Consider the following 18,667-nt stretch of genomic DNA (forward strand, 5'->3'; position numbering starts at 1 on the left):
ATTCTATAATGTCATCCTTCTTTTACCAGTTCTGCACTTATACCATCTTGACTTAATGCTTACTCATTATTTAGCTGTTAAAGAGCACTAAAACTCTTCAGATCCATTATCACTTGAACTATCTTTTTTGACTAATACATTCATATGCAAATTGTATAGCCCTTCCTGTCATTTTTTTTTTTTTTTCAAATGCTTTCTCTATCACTTTTCTGTATCCCTGAGATCTGCCAAGACCTTAATGCTTTCATTTTTACTATGTTACTTTTGATTTTCTGCCACTACAGCATTTCATTTACACTGCAATCAAAAGTACCATGTTCAGTCTCTAAAGCAAGATTTTTGCATTATATAACCCTCAGCTCCCACAATCAGTAGTAATGTACAATAGGTTTGTGGATGGGAATCACATTATAAAAAACATCTAATTTTAAAAATATAAAATAATCACCTCTCTGAAGTTCAGAAACATTACTGTTCTCTTTGCTATTTGTAGAATCTTGGTATACTCTTGGAGGTCCATTTCCAAGCAAATATTCTTCTCTTGTAACAAGAAACTTACGTGCTTTGGTAAGCTGATGTTCAAAGTTATCAGTCACTGATGAACATTTATCGACTTTATGCTTCAAGGAGGTGAGAACCTAAAAAAATATTTAAATATTTCAGAATCTGTCATTATTTATGAACTGAGAACTTAGGAAAGAAAAAAACTGTTCTAAATACAATAATTTATTACTGTTATTAAAAAATGTCAAGAATTAAGAGCACATTTCAGCTACTTAACAAAACTAAAAATGTATGTTGGCTGATTTCAAAGGAACAAGAGGCAGATAAAAAAAGGAAAAGAAAAGAAAACTGTCATCACATATATAATAAATATAAAAAAATCTTAGAAATGCAAATTTTTTAAAGTATCTATTAAATTTCCTTCTGAAATATAACTTATAAAATAGCAAGTAGTTTAAAACGGAATAGTAACATTTAATGTTTTGGGATAAAATCTGTGCAAAAAAAAATATGTCAGCATAAAGGGAAATTTCAGTTAATTTGCAACTCCCTTTTTCTTACATCTAGCAGGTCTGATGCCCTTCAAAAGAAATTCAAACATACTGTAAGGACCCAGAGTCCATCTCACTCAAGATTCCTAATACTTTACAGTAAGCTAACCACTAGACAGCATATGGGATCAAACCTAATGGTAATGCTTTTGCAGGCTTCCCAAATGTTAAATTGTGAATGAAGATATTTATAATTAATAATACTTCATTCATAATTAACATATATCATAATACCATATCATAAGCAGGATTTATTTAAATTTATTTTGTTAGTCTCTTGCTTATAAAATGTTATTCATGTAATCCTTTTGAGTTTTGTTAGTTAATTTTATTTATGTAATTTTAAAATATATTATAGATATGAAAAAGTCTATATTAAAGTGTCATTTATTTTATTTGCTTTATTCCTTTAATAATATTATAAGAAACTGAAATGTATGTAATTTTAATATATCCAGAAGATTCTTTGTGATATCATTTGATTGGTTGTTGTGAGAAAACATGCAAATTTCTCCTAGCGTGTGTTGGAGTGTGAACTACTATATACCAAGGGAAAAACAATTTTGATGTGAGCTAAACCAGTGAATGAGAACCAGTTACTGACGGGGAAAAAGGAAGGAGTGGATACAAAACGAAAGTAAAAAGGAGAATTGAGTAGGGAAGTATAGAGAACGGTAGTTGGAGACTGGAAGGGAATTTTGACGTGCCGAAAATGGAATTTAAAGGACTGGGAATTGCTTGGTATTTTAACTTACCTTTTTCTGAGTTGGATTTATACCAAAACTTCCTAACGCCTAACAGTGGAATAGTGCAGGAAATAGGACAATACGTATAAGAAAAAGAAGAAATAGGTAGATAATTTAAACCAAGTGCATAAAGGTTATATTCTCCCAAGTCTATAAATCAGTCGTGGAAGTCAAAGATTCTTTTAGGTCTGTGTTATTACAAACTAAAAGTCAGCAAAGACTAAAAAATTGTTGTTCGATCTACTTAAGCTATATCCTGGTAAGATTAGCTTTACTATACTTAGGGAGAAGTAACGAAATTAATTCTTCCGAAAGTAAATTGTTCCTAGTTGCAGTATTCAGCGAGTCAAGATTTAATATGTGATGTGCTAAGACTTTTCCCTCTTCAAATGATAAATGCTATGTTATTTAATCAAGTGTTCATTAACTGAATGAGAATACTGTGAAGCTATTTGTTGTAATTTAGGAATCTCAAACTTACATGAACTAAAATTGATTAACTGAGCCTAGAGTAATCAAGTGTTCATTAACTGAATGAGAATACTGTGAAGCTATTTGTTGTAATTTAGGAATCTCAAACTTACATGAACTAAAATTGATTAACTGAGCCTAGAGAATTACAAATGAATGTCTGAATGTTCATGAGTTGTATTCTTCTGAATATCTTGAACTGATTTGATATTTAAAAATGTTTTGAAATGTAACCTTAATCAGAGTAGAGTTATGATATAAGTTCTTTGTAATAAGAAGGATAAGATCTCTTAAATATAATCTTTAATTATAAAGTTTAAGCTCAGTTGAGTAGTATACTAGAATCTTAATGAGAGCTTTATATTCATTCAATCATAATGTCCCTGTTGGAATATTGTGTTATGATGTAATTTATGTGTCACTGCATTAAATAATTTTGTTTGAATTGAATCTTGTATTTGACTGATTGTTTCATTGCACCGCTCATTAAAATAATTTGAATCTCAGCGGGAACCCTATGTAATAAAAATAAAAACCTCGGCCTAAAATCAACTTATGATAACCTGATACAGTTGAAGGTTGATTTATTTAAGTTGCTCTTGCAATTTCTAAATATGGAGTGGCGCAGTATAATATAAATTTTCTTCATATTCGATTGATATATCAGCCTACAACTAGTTAAATACTAAAGAGAGAGAATCGTAAGACGATAAAATATGATTGAGCAGAAGCTACGATCTAACACAACCAGAAAATAACCTTAACTCCCCTCCTCTATGGATATGAATATACAGATTTAACTAAGGAATCAATGCTCTGCCAAATTAAGCTCATATGACTTGGGGAAGAAACAGAGCAAGCTGCCTGAACATAGAAAATTTGGCTCATGTTGCAAATGCACACATAGATTACATGTCAGAAGACATAATGCAATAGTGAAGGAAAATAGGTTAGAAAACAAAAGTTGGATGGCAACAGTAGATCCCCACAATAGGACAATATTGATGTACAAGCTGTATGTGCTGGGCAACTACTTGTCACTCTCAAGAAAGCTTCGTACTATGCTAAAAATCAAGACTTCATATAATTCAAGATCATACTATCAATATATACCTCTGCAACCTTTTGAGGTGTAGAGTAGCAGCAGTTATATGGACATGCTATGCTTTGGACTTTCTTGAGCTAATCATGATGTTCTCTTTGCATGTCTTGTAGGACACACACATTAGCAATGTGGAGGACTTACCAGATTCTCAATTCCCCAAGTGTGGAGTTGGATAAGAACAGGATACTGCTGAGGGCATAGACCTCTTTTGGTACTACATGTGGGACCATAGTACATAGCGCTGTTTTCAGTGTGATGTTAGGAAAATAAATAAAATTTCCAAACAAGCAGTGGTGATCTCACATCACCACTCACATTCATCAGAATATTAGAAAATTCTCACTATTCTCCCACCAACCACTGACTTTTTCATAATCAGTTTTTCTCTTGACAACTCAGACCATAACATTATCAAATCTTCCTTTTCAAGGAATGTCATTCCCCAATTCATTCTCATCAGCATGACCTTTAGTTCTAAATAAAATGATCCATTTCTACTCTTCTCACAGTCAACATTTTACTTCTCCTGGATGTGAAAAGTTCTTTCATTTGATTATATTATAAATGAAAGATGCTAAGAAATTATATTCTTGGTTTAATCCTTTATCCAAGTGTAAGCAGACAAAGTTTGTGTGTTAAGTATCTTCATGACTGGGCTACTTGTATATTGAGGCTAACGACTTCACATCAATTACCTTAGTAGTCATGAAGATACTTCACATGCAAACTTTGTCTGATTACACTTGGATAAAGGATTAAACCAAGATTATAATTTCTTGGTATCTTTAATTTATAATATAACCAATTGAAGAAACTTTCAACATCTATCTCTGATCCAGAGTATTTTAATAGATTTATACTCAGACTTATTAAGACTCATACTGTATATACTTCTCTACTGTATATGGGAAATATATGACTTCTACATTACTTCAACCTTGATATCTTTTTTTGGTCTGACTCCCACTGATGAGATGTCAAAAAAAGGTTGAAACTGGTCTGGATAGTGGTCCTTCCCATAATGCTTAGCATTATACACATCCAAAAGGGGTGTGCTTTGCATTATGGGATGCTAAAGCAATTGGTGTGAAGTGATTAGCTTTGATGTACAAGTAGCCCAGTCTTGAAAATACTCCATGCACTTCCACTTGGATAAAGGATTAAACCAAGAATATAATATCTTGGCATCTTTAATTTATTACTTCTCCTAATCCAGACATCTGTAACTGAATAACTTTAATAATTCTTGTTAGCATGAAGGCCTTCAATCATATTCCAATCCAAATTATATTAAGAACACGCGACATCTATTGGATTCCTTGCTCTTGTGGCTTAGTTTATTTTGAATAAACTGAAAGATATGCTTTAATTTGTCTTGAAGTCTTATTAAATATCACGAGCTTGAGCAGTCTGGAATTGCTGTCCACCACTAAATAGAGTTCACTTGAACAAGACAAAAATCCTTCATAAATGTCAGTTCCTCATAGCATGTTTTACATCACTTGATAAATATAAAGAAACATGTGAAACATTACTCCACTATCCTAACTTAAACAGAGCCAGTGGTCTACGTTTATCCCCTTTATGGGAGACAGGTAAGATTAGTAGATCTAAAAAAGTACTAACTTATATATATAAAATATTTTAAATGACTGATACTGAGAGATAAAGAGACGACATGATTTATTTAAAAAGATACTACTAGTTTACTAGTTTCATTGAATGGATCAACTTCTTCAGGTATCACAATCAAAGAAATATACAAAAAATAACAGACTTAAAAATTGCATTAACAGTACTAGTCCAAAAAAACAATAGTATATTTTGAAAACAGTAATGCTAGCTCGAGTTCCAAATAAAAGTTGACTACGTGCTGTCACGAGTGCGCCAGTATTGAACAGAGGCAATGTGTGCATCAGAAAGATTGAAACTTAGGGAGTTATTGATATGGGAAGAATCTAAGGCAATTTCTCTGGACTCGACAATCTTTCTTTCAAGTTCGTCATAGCACACATAGATATTAGAAGTTTGTGTCCAGTTCACAATGTGTTGGTGGCCTTCATTTGAGTTAACGGAGAAAAGAATGTGGCTAGAGAGAGCGATGGCTCTAGTCCTGTTGTAGGAAATATCTCTACGGTGTTCTTCCAGACGAAGAAGGATGGATTTAGCAGTTTGGCCATAGTATGGCTTTCCACAATCACATAAGATCTTATAGACTCCTGTAAACTGAGTTGGAAGATGTTTCTCTTTAGGTTTACTAAGTATGGATCAAAGTTTTAGGAGCGTAGTTAAGCAAGTTCTGAAGTTAAATTTCTTGAGAATTTTAGCTAGTTTTGGTGAAAGAGAGCTGATGAAAGGCAAAGAAATAAAGGCTTTGGAGGAAGAGGGATCTTCAGAAGCAGAGTGATGGAGAGAAAGAAACTTTTCAATCTTATTAGGAGAGAAACCATTATTGATAAAAGTCTTTTTAAGAAAAAGGAGTTCATTTTCAATTTCTATTTCTTCTGTTAGTAAAGATTTAGCCCGGTGTGCTAAGGTAAAAATAATACCTAATTTTTGTGGAGAGTAGTGATGGGAAGAAGCATGAAGATATCTGTCAGTAAGAGTAGGTTTTCTAAAAATTGAGATTTTAATACTTTCAGAACATCTGGTAAGATTCAGATCTAGAAAGTGGCGGCAGTCATCAGATTCCAGTTCAAAGGTAAAAGAGATTTTTTGATGAAACTCGTTTAGGTGGTCCAAAAATAAATCGAGGCTGTTGACACAGTCTTCCTGGATGAGGAATATATCGTCTATATAACGATATCAAAATTTGGTTTAAGGGGGAAGGAGTTAATAGCTTTTTCTTCAAAATTGTAAAGAAATAAATCTGCGAGAATCGGAGAGAGTGGGCTGCTCATGGCTAGACCTGAGTTTTGTAAGTAGATCTTGTTGTCATATTTGAAGTATCCTGATTTTATGCAATGAGAGAGTAAAGTAAAGAGTTTTTTGGATAATTTGTTCTTAAGAAGATTGAGGACTTCTTGAGTAGGAACATTTGTGGAGAGAGAGAGACAATATCGAAACTAGCCATTAAATCTGTTTTTTTAAGTTTGATGTCCTTTATTTTTGATACAAAGTCAGCAGTTTTTAATATGAGAAGAGGAAATTCCAGAAAGATTTCTTTAAAAAGTTGCAAGGTACTTAGAAAGCCATTACATCAGAAGTGAAATTAGACATTATTAAAAGGGCAAAAAATGGAGAAACTCCAACGAACATTGGCCGCGTGTTGAACTTAAGTTGTACCACAGTCGGGGACTATTATCAAGGATAAAGTTCGCATCCTTGAACATATGAAAGGATTGGCACCCATGAAATCTACTGTGATTACGAAAAAACATAGTAGGCTCATGATTGAGATGGAAAGGCTTCTTGTTCTTTGGCTGGAAGACCAGCATCAACGCTCTATCCCAATTAGCCTGTACCCACGTATTCCCACCTGTACAGAATGTACAGTTTCATTTGTCATTTTGGGGATTGTTCTCATTTTTATGTTTGTTTTTTTATTACAGTTTCATTTTTGTCAGTTTTCTGTACTATACAGTAATTATGTTCTCCCGTTCATTTTCCTATGACCTAGTTCTGTTTCTTGATATATATGCATGACTTTAGACTGTTTTAGGATAAGAATAGTGATTAGAACTTTGCCCACCTTTGCAATGAGCTGCCCTAGTGTTGAACTACGTACTTTAGCTTACGCTACAATCCGCCGAAATGTTTATAGTTTACTATATTCGGCATGAAACACTTTGATTCCGATCTTTGAGTTTCTTATTCAGATTTGAAATAATGTGGGATTTAATATCCCCCTTAATTTAAATAATGTTATATTGCCGAAGTGAAGCCTGTTGGCTCTTTTATTTAAGTAATTTATGGGTGCATCTTTTTGACAACTCGTATAGTTGTCAAAAAGATGCACCCATTGTTGCTATAACATCAGTATTATCTGGTCTACTTACTTACTGATGAGACCTCAATAAAGGTTGAAACTGGTCTGGGTAGTGATCTTTCACCATAATGTATAACATCATACATCTCCTAGGAGATATGTTTTACATTATGGGTAATACTAAGAATAGTGATCAGAAGTTTACTCACCTTTAAAATGACTTGCCTTAGTGTTGAACTACATACTTTAGTTTACACTACAATCTGCTGAAACTTTTATAGTTTACTATATTCAGCATGAAACTCTTTGATTCCAATCTTTGAGTTTCTTATTCGGCTTTGAAATAATGTGGGATTTAATATTCCCTTAATTAAAATAATAGTAAAGGGATCTTTTGCTGGCATCCATCCCATAGCATAGAAAGAAGCTAATATCTGGTCTATTTAAAAAAGACAGCCACCATGAAATTATTGCTCCACTGATCTCACCTCGATTCCCTTGAAAAAAAAAAATAGTGAAGATCATCAAGTCAACTTTGTCACCTGGAGGTCAGCCACTGAAAGGAAACAAAGGATTCAGTTTCACAACTGAAGATGATTTAGCCTGGTTTATACAGAGACATTTTTTTTTATCCCATAAAATAGGTAGAGAATATATGCAATAACAGACATACTGGCCTCACAGCCTTAAATTATTCAGGCATAATTATAACCAAATCTCAACATGTTCAGGACATTTGATCAGGGCTGATGTCAAGTCCTACCTACTAAAATATCATCTTGCTGTCTTCCTTCACCCTTTGCAGTTAGATCATTTTTATTATTCTGATACATATCACGGTAAACAGCTCTACATTTCCCCCAGAAATGCCAGAATACTCCAAGGCTCCATATGTTTATCTATACATCTTCTATATGCAAATTATCCTTTTCACTGACCACAAATTTCAGTTTTTCTGATTACAGTATACACCATTCTTTGCCTTCATTTGATGAACCTTGCAGTAGTGAAATAACCCACACTTCAGGACCTTTCATCATAGATATTCAATTTTTCCCTGATATTACCAGATTTTTTCTGATCCTTTATTTTCATCTATACAAGGTAAAAGCACTTACCTAGTAATTCTATGTGGGAATGATAGCAGTTTAAAATTTCCATGTCTACACTCCTAGTCAAAAGCACTTAACCATTTTCTCTCTCTCTAATCAAGATTAGAAATGATTTCATTCACAGCAACATCCTTTGATGCTGTGACTGTATCCAAAACTTTAGATTTTTCAATTCCCTTAACTACATGCTGTCTGAGTAATACTGCCAAAAATTCCAGAAATTCAGTTTGTGTTATGAGATGCTGATTCCTCTTTCAATCTATGATGTGATAGTTGAAATGTCGCATAATAATTACCTACTTTGCAACAGCTGACCTATTTACCTATACATCATTCCTCATGCTCTACAATCCCCAAGCTAATCAAAACTCCACTAAATATTCTGTATTGACCAACTCCACTTCACAGCATACACTCTCAAAGCTACTGATACCATTTTGTTTCTAATTCTCCACTCTGAGAGTACATGAAAATTTTAGTTACCTTATGCAATATGGTGACTAACATTCCCACTCTACTCTCCTGCTCCTTCAAAAATGTCATGCCTTTCAGGTAGTGAAATGTGGTTGACAGAAAATGTTATTTTCTGCCAACCACATTTCACCACCCAATAATCTTCAAGAAACCTGAATCTATCAAAAGCATGAAACATCCAGATTATTTCTATTACTTTAACACACACAGTTACAAAGCAGAGCACTGCCAGAATTACTATACCCATTATTATTCTTGGTATCCACTGCTATTTGTGATATGCTACACTAAATTCTGTTATTCCAAATACAGTCTTCAAGAACACCTCTCTTCATCCAAACTCCCATACTTCCACACACACTCTCTCACTTTCCTGATTTCCATGCTCCTCTAATCTTCTCTAACTCCAACTCGTTTTCTTACCTTCCTCACACTTCTAATCCACATTCTGATATGCATCAATTAATATAAGCCAGTTAATTTTCTTGGACTTGGTTTTCAAATGCTTCCATTCATTTCTTACTTTTCTCCCACCCCAGGATCCCTGATCTTATTTTGCATTCATCAAAGCAAACAATTTTTAATTTTACACTGCGCACAAAATTTCAGAAAAATCATGGTTAACCTTAGAACAGCAGCTCATCAAGGTTACAAAATGCATCAAGTTAGACAGTATTAAGCATCATAACTGTTTGTGTGTGTTTGAAGTGAAGAAGTGCAACATCACTGTTGAAAGTTTTTTTCACTTGGTTATAAAATAAATTATTATTATTGCACCCTCCATGGAGTCTGCAGACTCATCATGGGTGGGAGAGTCATTCAACTGATAACATATTTATCATACAGTAACACTCCTAGCATTAACAACATTCTAGTAATCCATTCCATTCACTGACAATTTACTATGTAAAAAATCTACTCCTCACACCCTTCTTCACTACACTTACATAAATTCTAGGAATGACTTCTGGTTTTTCCCCTCTAGCGTTCTACACTTTTTATAATCCCATCTGGATTAATCCAATAAAATCCTCTCACTAACTCAAATGTCTCTATCATATCCTCTCTTTACCTCCTATCCACTAAAGTCTGCAATCCACATTTCTTCAATCTCTCTTCACAGCCAGCATTCCAAAGTGCTGATATTGTCTTAGTCACTCATCTCTGGACCCTCTCCAATATTTCCACATCAGAGTGAAAACCAGGTGACCAGATATGAGCACAATAGTCCAAGTGTGATCTGACCAGTGTTTTATACAGTGGCACAATCACTTCCTTATACCTATATTAGAGTACTTCTTATCATAGCAGCACTATGATATGCAACCTTTGCAACACTAACAATATGCCACCTAAATTTCAGTCTACTATCAGCCATCACTCCCAAATCTCAACCACTTCCTGCAGTATGACACTGCCAATATAGTACACAGCCTTATATTTCTGCACTCCCAAATTCCTCTACAACCCCACTCCTTCGTTCAAGTTAAAAGTGTATTCAAATCTTCCTGAAAGGAATTAACATCAGCAGTGCTAGTTATAATTCTCCCCAACTCTGCATCATTAACAAACAATACTATCTATTCCTTCACAACGGTCTTCCTCGGGGCTTTGTGTTATCCCCTTTACTTTTTAACATCTACGTGCATGATCTACCTCATACCACATCAAGAAAGTACATGTACGCCGATGACCTAGCGATCTTACATCAATCCACCTCCTTTGCCAACCTAGAATCAACCTTGAATACAGACCTGAACACCCTGGAAGAGCTCTTCAAGCAGTGGCATTTGAAGCCAAATCCAACAACAACAGTGTCCTTGGTATTTCATCTGTACAATGCAGAGGTGAATCGACAACTCAACCTTTTTTTCTGTGGAAAAATGGTGGAACACGAGCCTCACCCAAAATACCTTGGAGTGAGCCTGGACAAAAGCCTAACCTATAAAAGGCACATCATCAACCTCTCCAATAAAATTAAAACCAATATCATCTCAAGGCATGCTAGAACAACCTGGGGTTGTGGTGCAGAAGTCCTAAGGTCGTCTGCATTAGCCCTCGCATTCTCTGCAGCAGAATATTATATCCCTGTCTGGGAAAGAAGTGCACACACTAACATTATAGACATCCAGCTAAACTCTACCATGCACACAATTAGTGGGACAGTGAGAAGCACCCCTCTCTCCTGGCTGCCTGTCCTATCTAACATTGCTTCCCCAAACATACAGAGAAGACAAACCAATTTAATAAAGCAATGAGCAACCCACTCCTACCCCTGCACCAGACTCTCATAAATCCACCTAGTCTTCGCCTCAAATCTAGAAAGCCTCTCTGGTCCGTGGACGAACTCTCTTCAGCTGCGCTACCATCAATATCTGACATATGAAGAGAATACTGGTCTAACAATCTCCCAACAAACAGCTTCCTGGTAGAAGATCCCTATGCTCTGCAGCCTGGTTTGATCTTCCTAGGAAGATTTGGTCATCAATAAACAGGATCAGAACTAATCAGGGCAGATGTGGCTACCGTCTACATAAATGGGGGCTGTTAGATCAACCTTATTGTGATTGTTCGCCCGTGGCTCAGACGATTACTCATATTGTGTATGACTGCCCAAGATGCCAATTTCACAGTGTGGCCTACAGGACATCCACAAGGTGATGGATGAGGCCTTGGATTGGCTTTCCAGTCTGGACCTTGACCTGTAGTTGGTATGGTCGTAGTAGTGGTTATGGAGGAAACAGAAGATCAGGACCCCCTTCTCACCACGAAGACGTTATTCTTGTAGTCACTCTCATAGTCCTCGTCATAGTATCAGCAGAACTCCTTCTCATGTTATAAGATGATAATGCAATGTGAAATGGGCTTCCTCTAATGGATCAAGTTCTCACACAAGACACAACTGCTCTCTAATTAAACCTCAGATACAGCTACATTTATGTTGTGAAGTGTTGTGAGAGCATGCAGCCTTGTCATACTTGGTGCAGCAGGACGATAATTGCCCCTGGCTTGATTCTGACAAGTTACTTTTGCTTTATTTTAACAAAAAAGAAAGACTTAGAAAGCAGATTTGCCTTTTATGTAATGAACTTTTGTATGTTAAGATTTTCATCATTTGTTTCTGGAAATTGTGATTGTACTTTTCACTTGCCAGTTTCATATAGTGATAAACATAAATAAATAAATATTCCCATCCTCTGCAGCTTGTACACCAATCATCAGAGCTGATCTTCGATCTATCTAACCAATATACTATCTATTCCCATCCTCTGCGGCTTGTACACTAACTTATCATGTGGTAATCTATCAAATGTTTTTGCAAAGTCCAAGAATATCACTGTATATGATTCTCTCTTATCTCACAGACACTCGTTATTCTTTCATACAATGCAAGTAAATTGCTAAAACAGGACCTACTGTTCACAAATCCATGCTGACCATCATAAAGAATGCTACGTCCATCAACCCAATCCTGTATTCTATTTCTAACCAATCTCTCCAACACCTTGATCAAACCGCAGTTATACAGACTGGTCTATAATTGGAAACTTCTGTCCTAGAACCATGCTTGTGGAGTAGTACTATTTTGCCTTCTTTCTGCTCCTTAGGACCTGTACCTACTGCAAGACTTTCATTAAATAACCAGGTCAAGGGCATAAATTAAAGATGCCAAGAAACTATATTCTTGTTTAATAATTTATTAAAGTATAAGCAAACAAAGTTTGCATGTGAAGTATCTTCACAACTAGGCTACTTGTATACAGTGGCAAATGACTTCACATTATTTGCCTGGTATTGCATAATGCAAACCACACATTATCATGTGGTTTTCATTATGCAATATTCCCACATTGCATAGCATTGCATTATATACATCCTTTTGGGTGTGTATAATGCTATGCAATATGAGAAGACTGATTTTGACCTTTATTGATGAGTGGGAGACAGACTCAGAAGCAATACTAAGGTCGAAGTAATACAGAAGTCATATCTCCTGTATTTGTACAAGTAGTGAAAAGATGTAACATCTTATTATTAAAATACTCTAGGTCAGAGAAAGTTGTTGAAAGTTTTTTTTACTTGGCTATTATGTAACATTAAAGCAATTAATGTGAGCTCAGCTTCTATATACAAGTAGGCTAGTCATGAAGATACCATATGTGCAAATTTTGTTTGCTTACACTTGAATAAAGGATTAAGCAATATAATTTCTTAGCATCTTTAATTTAATTTACAACCAAGTGAAAAAAACTTTCACCTACTTGCTCTAATCCAGAGTATTTTAATAATAATGTGTTAAGTAATTAAAAAAATGTACAGGGCTTTGAGTCTATCTCATAACTTCAGCGAATCATTGCTTTCCCAATCTGTTTTAAAATAGGAAGGTCGCCTATTTCATTTTTATACAAGGCCTGCCAGCCAGCTAAGATCACATGACTTAACTAGATCAATCCAAAGTTCAAAAACCAATTAGAATATATAGTGTCAGAAAAGGAAAGCAAAACCAATTGTAAATAATGCCTTAGAACTGGCAGTGTTATTAAAAGAAAATTTGAGCTGCGTAGCAACTTCATTGTGCATTGTGCTGAACTGGATAGGGGTAATGGGTTTACAGTAATACTACTGGACCTTGCCAAGGCTTTTGATAGGATACCACATAGAACCCTAATCAGTAAACTGGAGCAGATGGGGATAGATATAGGATTGGTGAGATGGATAGGAGGGTGGTTGAATGAGAGATACCAGAGAGTGGTTTATTCAGGAGTGGAGTCTAAAAGACGGCTTGTGACTAGTGGAGTGCCACAGGGCTCTGTTCTAGGACCACTGCTTTTCAATTTGTTCATCAATGATATAGGAAAGGATTTGAGAGGAAGTGTTCACTTGTTTGCTGATGATGCGAAGTTGGGTAGAGCAATTATGAGTGCACAGGATGTCAAAATTTTACAGGATGATTTGGATAGTTTGGAGGACTGGGGTAGGAAAAATGGATGTCAATTTAATGTGCCAAAGTGTAAGGTTATGCACTTTGGGGTGAAAAGAATAGCAACAGTATATCGCATTGGTGGACCCATACTCCAGGAGATTGACAAGGCCAGGGATTTGGGAGTGTTGGTGGATAAGGAATTGAAGTTTAGGGGGCACGCTGTAAAAGTGACTAAAACAGCTCACCAAATCACTTGGTTTCTGAAAAATACTTTAACATGCAGAGACAAACAAGTTGTTGTTCCTCTGTATCGAGCCTTGATAAGACCCCATCTGGACTACTGTGCCCAGTTATGGGCACCAGGGTTTCTTCGTGATGGGGAGGAAGTGGAGAGGATCCAGAGACGAGTGACCAAGATGATAGCAGGTCTGTGGAATGAACTTTATGAGAATAAGTTGAAGATTTGTGGGTTGCAGAAATTAGTTGATAGGCGAAGGAGGGGTGATATGATTGAGATATTCAAATTACTGAAGGGTTTCTATAAGATTGATCCAGAAGATATTTTTGAAAATATGACTGGTGGTGGGAGGACTAGGGGCCATGAATGGAAGCTGGGCAAGAGCGTGGTTGACAAGGGTGTTAGAGCTAGGTTTTTTAACTTGGAGAATAGTGAATGAGTGGAATAAGCTTCCAGAGTCTGTAAGTGCTACGACTGTGAATGAATTCAAGGCAAGGTATGATAGATACTGTGTGAATGTCGAATAGTTGTTCTTGACATGATGTTAGGGCCTCCCTCGATGAGTCTGTTGACTCCTTGGAGTTGCCCGGAACAATAATAACAATAATAATAATGATAGCATCTCAGTCAGTGCATAGTCACACACCTTAGAGGTTGAATGCTAATTTAATGTTTTGACTAATTTCTCTCTCACGCCATATAAATTTATTCAACTGGCTCCCCACCATACCAGGTTTGCTTATTCTGTATACATTTCTATATTTAATTTGCCATCTTCACTAAAAACTGTGCCTAAATAACTGAAATATTTTACTTGTTCTATACTTTCTCAACTGAGAATGCAGTTGAAATTTTCCATATTTCTGCCTATTTTCAGAGTTTTGGTCTTTTAATTGCCTATTTTCATGCCAAATTTGTTTTAACGGCTATTCAATTTAGTTAGAGAATTGGAGACTTTGTGGACTAAGTTAGGAGTACATCATTATCTGCATAAAGCAAAGTTTGTTATCTCTGATTCTAAAATTAAGTTGAATGCCGCTTTCTTTCACATATTGAGATCCATATAGATGATGAATAAAAGTGGAGATAGTGTGTCCTTGTTTTACACTTGATTTTACATCATGTGTAAAACAAGAACGTGATTTTCAACTTAAGTATAGACTATGTAGCTGTATAATTGTAGCATGTTGTAAAGCTTTTCTCTTGTATACATTTTCCAGATCTACAACGCTGAAGTATACAGATTCTTGTTATTTTATTCCCAAGATTTCTCAACTATTTATCATGAAGTTAAAATCTGATCATGACAACCTCTATTTGGCCTGAACCCAGCATGTTCTTCTGCAAGTTGTTTCTCTTGAACAATTTTTCTCAGTCTTGTCAAGTATGCTTGCATAAATTTTACTTCATCATCATCATCAAATTCCTGCCATGTACCCTCAAGGGGTGTACAGGATATGACAGTACGACATGAAAAAATTACATCATAACTAACTTCCTATCTACAATTTTCCTCCAAATCAGTCTGTTATTTGTCAAGACTCCAACATTATCAGATCTTATATTTCTATCGTCTAATTCACTTTGTACCGTATAAATCCACCTATATCTTGGTCTTCCTCTGGGTCGTTTTCCTGCCAACCTGGCAGAGAAAACTTGTTTTGCTAATCTTTCCTCTCACATTCTATTTAAGTGACCATACCACCTGAGATTAGCTCTGCTAACGCATTCCTGGATGCTGACAACGTCAAGTTCTTTCCTAATATCCTCATTTTTAATATGATATTGCCATTGATGCCATCTGTTCACGCCTCTAATCTTTCTCAGGACTCTCATATTTGCGGTCTCTAGTCTTTGGTCAAGTGTTTTACTTCTGACCCAGCTCTCAGATCCATAAATTAAAATTGGTTTGAACACTGTCTTGTATACAGCTAATTTAGTGTTCCGACTAATTTCTTTCTTATTCCATATGAATTTATTCAATTGACTTCCCACGATACCAGCTTTGCTGATTCTGTTGTCTATTTCTATATTTAGTTTACCATCTTCAGTAAAAATTGTGCCTAAGTAGCTGAAATGTTTTACTTATTCCACAGGTTCTACATTCACAACACAGATGATTTTTTCAATGATTCTGCCTATTTTCATTGTCTTTGTCTTTTTATTGCTGACCTTCATACCATATCTATTACAACAGCTATTCAATTTAGTAAGAGAATCTTGCAGACTTGTAGCAGATTTATTTAGAAGTATAACATCATCTGCATAAAGCAAAGAGCTGACATTAACATCTCCAATTTTGATATCAGGTTTAATACCACATTCCTTCATAATGTGATCCATATAGATAATGAATAACAGAGGCAATAATGTACATCCTTGTCTCACACCAGATTTAACATTAAACCATCTTCCTGTACTTCCTTCAATTCTAACTGCTGATTCACAGCTCAAATAAAGACTAAGTATTGCTTGATATAATGCCCCATTGACACCATATAACTGCAGCGTATTGAATAGCTTCTCTCTTGGCACCTTGTCATATGCCTTTTCCAAATCGACAAAACTTAAATACAGATCTTTGTTATATTCCCATGCTTTCTCGACTATTTGTCGTAAAGTGAAGATCTGATCCTGACAGACTCTATTTGGCCTGAATCCAGCTTGTTCTTCACCAAGCTTTTCTTCCACAATTCTTCTCAACTGTTTCTCAAGTATACTTGCATAGATCTTGCCAGAAACACTCAGTAGGGAAATACCTCTGTAATTCTCACATTCAGTTTTATTTCCCTTTTTATATATGGGTACTATGAGGGCTCTACTCCAATCATCTGGAATTCGTCCCTCTGCCCAGGCTTTCTGAACTATGCAGTGCAGCCACTGTAAGACTCTTATACCACCATACTTCAGCATTTCTGGTCGAATATCATCTACTCCTGCTGCCTTTCCACATTTCAAGCCTTTGATGGCTTTTTCTACTTCAAGTATGGATATGTATTCCTGACTGCATGCCTGGTCAGTGTTTTTTTATCACTGTGCTGTCATCACTGCTTGTTTTATTTAGCAGTTTTTCAAAGTAATTACTCCATACTTCAAGGATATCTTTTTCTCCTGTTTTCATTTCACCTTTATCATCTCTAATTCCTTTTACAGCACTCTTTCCTCCATTCCTAAGCTTCTTCAACAACCTCCAGAATATTTTGCCACCTTCTTGATATTTATTTTCTATGTTGTTGCCAAAGTCTTCCCATGACTTTTGTTTAGCTAGTTTTACACACTGTTTAGCTTTCTTACATTTGTCTCTGTATTCTGTAAGAGTAAAAGCTGACTTATTTGCCAGGAACTTTTGTTATGCTTTCTTCTTTTCCTTCACTGCCTCTTTAACTTCCTGTGTCCACCAGGGAGTTCTGATTTTTTTATCCTTGCAGACAACCTCACCACATGCCTCTCTGGCAGAATCAATCAATGTTTCCTTCAGAGTTTGCCACTGAATCTCCAAGGTTTGATTCCTGTTCTCAACCTCTTTCATTTTCTTTTCAATAATATTTCTGTATTTTAGTCTACAGTTCACATCTGGGAGCTGCTCAACTTTTATTCGCTTTAAAACTTTCTTACATGTTATTCTTTTGAATATGAAATTCAATTTTATCCTGCTCAAGACTAAATAGTGATCACTACCAATTTCAAATCCTCTGTACACTCTGGTGTCCTGCACCAGGGAGAAAACATCACTATCAACAATAACATAGTCAATGAGACTTTTCTTATTCCTAGCCTCTTCTCTCCATGTGAATTTGTGCACATTTTTATGTTGGAACATGGTGTTGGTAATAACCAGTCCATGTCCTGAGCAGAAATCCAACAGATATTTGCCATTATTATTAGCTTTGCTCTTTTCTCCAAATTTTCCCAAAATATTTTTGTATGTCTCACAATCATTTCCTACTCTGCTATTTAGATCCCCAACAAGGACCAACTTTTCCTTTTTCATTGTGTCAGTTGCTTTTTCTAAAGCCTCAAAAAATTCCTCCACTTCTACCTTAGTAGAACCTTCTGTGGGACCATAGGCACAAATAAGTCTCATTGTCCAGTTCCCCATTCTCATATTTGCCCATATTACTCTACTTGAGACTGACTGCCATTCAAGAAGATTCTTACTTGGAGATTCTTACAAGTAAATCTTACTTGGAGCACTTAATACAGAAATTTCTCTGTACCTCTCACATTGTTTCATTCCCTTTTTCACAAATGGGTACTATGAGAGCTCTACTCCAGCTGGAATATGATCTTCTGAATTATGTAGCAGCCACTATAAAACCTTTTTATTTCTTGCTTGCATAAACATTACTTTGAACATTTACTAAAGAAATTTCTCTGTACTTATCACATTTATTTTATTCTCTTTTTTACGGATGGGAAATATGAGATCTTTACTCCATTTGCAATTTGACATTCTGATCAGGTTTTCTGAATTATGCTGTAGCCACTGCAAAATTTTACCTATATATTTCAGCATAGTCAAATATCATCCACTCCAGTGGCCTTTTCGCATTTCAGACTTTTCATAGAATTTTCTATCTTAAGCATTGATATGTACTCCTGTTTGAATTATTT

At 35.5% G+C, this 18,667-nt stretch overlaps 1 protein-coding gene across 5 annotated transcripts in view; it reads right to left on the reverse strand.

Annotated features, from left to right (window-relative positions):
* The window catches only part of LOC150100558 (FHF complex subunit HOOK-interacting protein 1B-like), a 303,141-nt gene that overhangs the window by 56,115 nt on the left and 228,359 nt on the right, over nt 1-18,667 (reverse strand). For all 5 annotated transcript variants that reach the window (XM_090401613.1, XM_090401614.1, XM_090401612.1 and 2 more), the window contains exon 11: nt 449-638. In XM_090401613.1, the coding sequence (XP_090257739.1) occupies nt 449-638 (190 nt within the window). The remainder of the gene's footprint in view (nt 1-448; nt 639-18,667) is intronic.

The sequence above is a fragment of the Typopeltis vanoorti genome, chromosome 12 (assembly GCF_054136105.1).
Source record: "Typopeltis vanoorti isolate ZY-2024b chromosome 12, IOZ_Tvanoo_1.0, whole genome shotgun sequence".
NCBI lineage: Eukaryota > Metazoa > Arthropoda > Arachnida > Uropygi > Thelyphonidae > Typopeltis > Typopeltis vanoorti.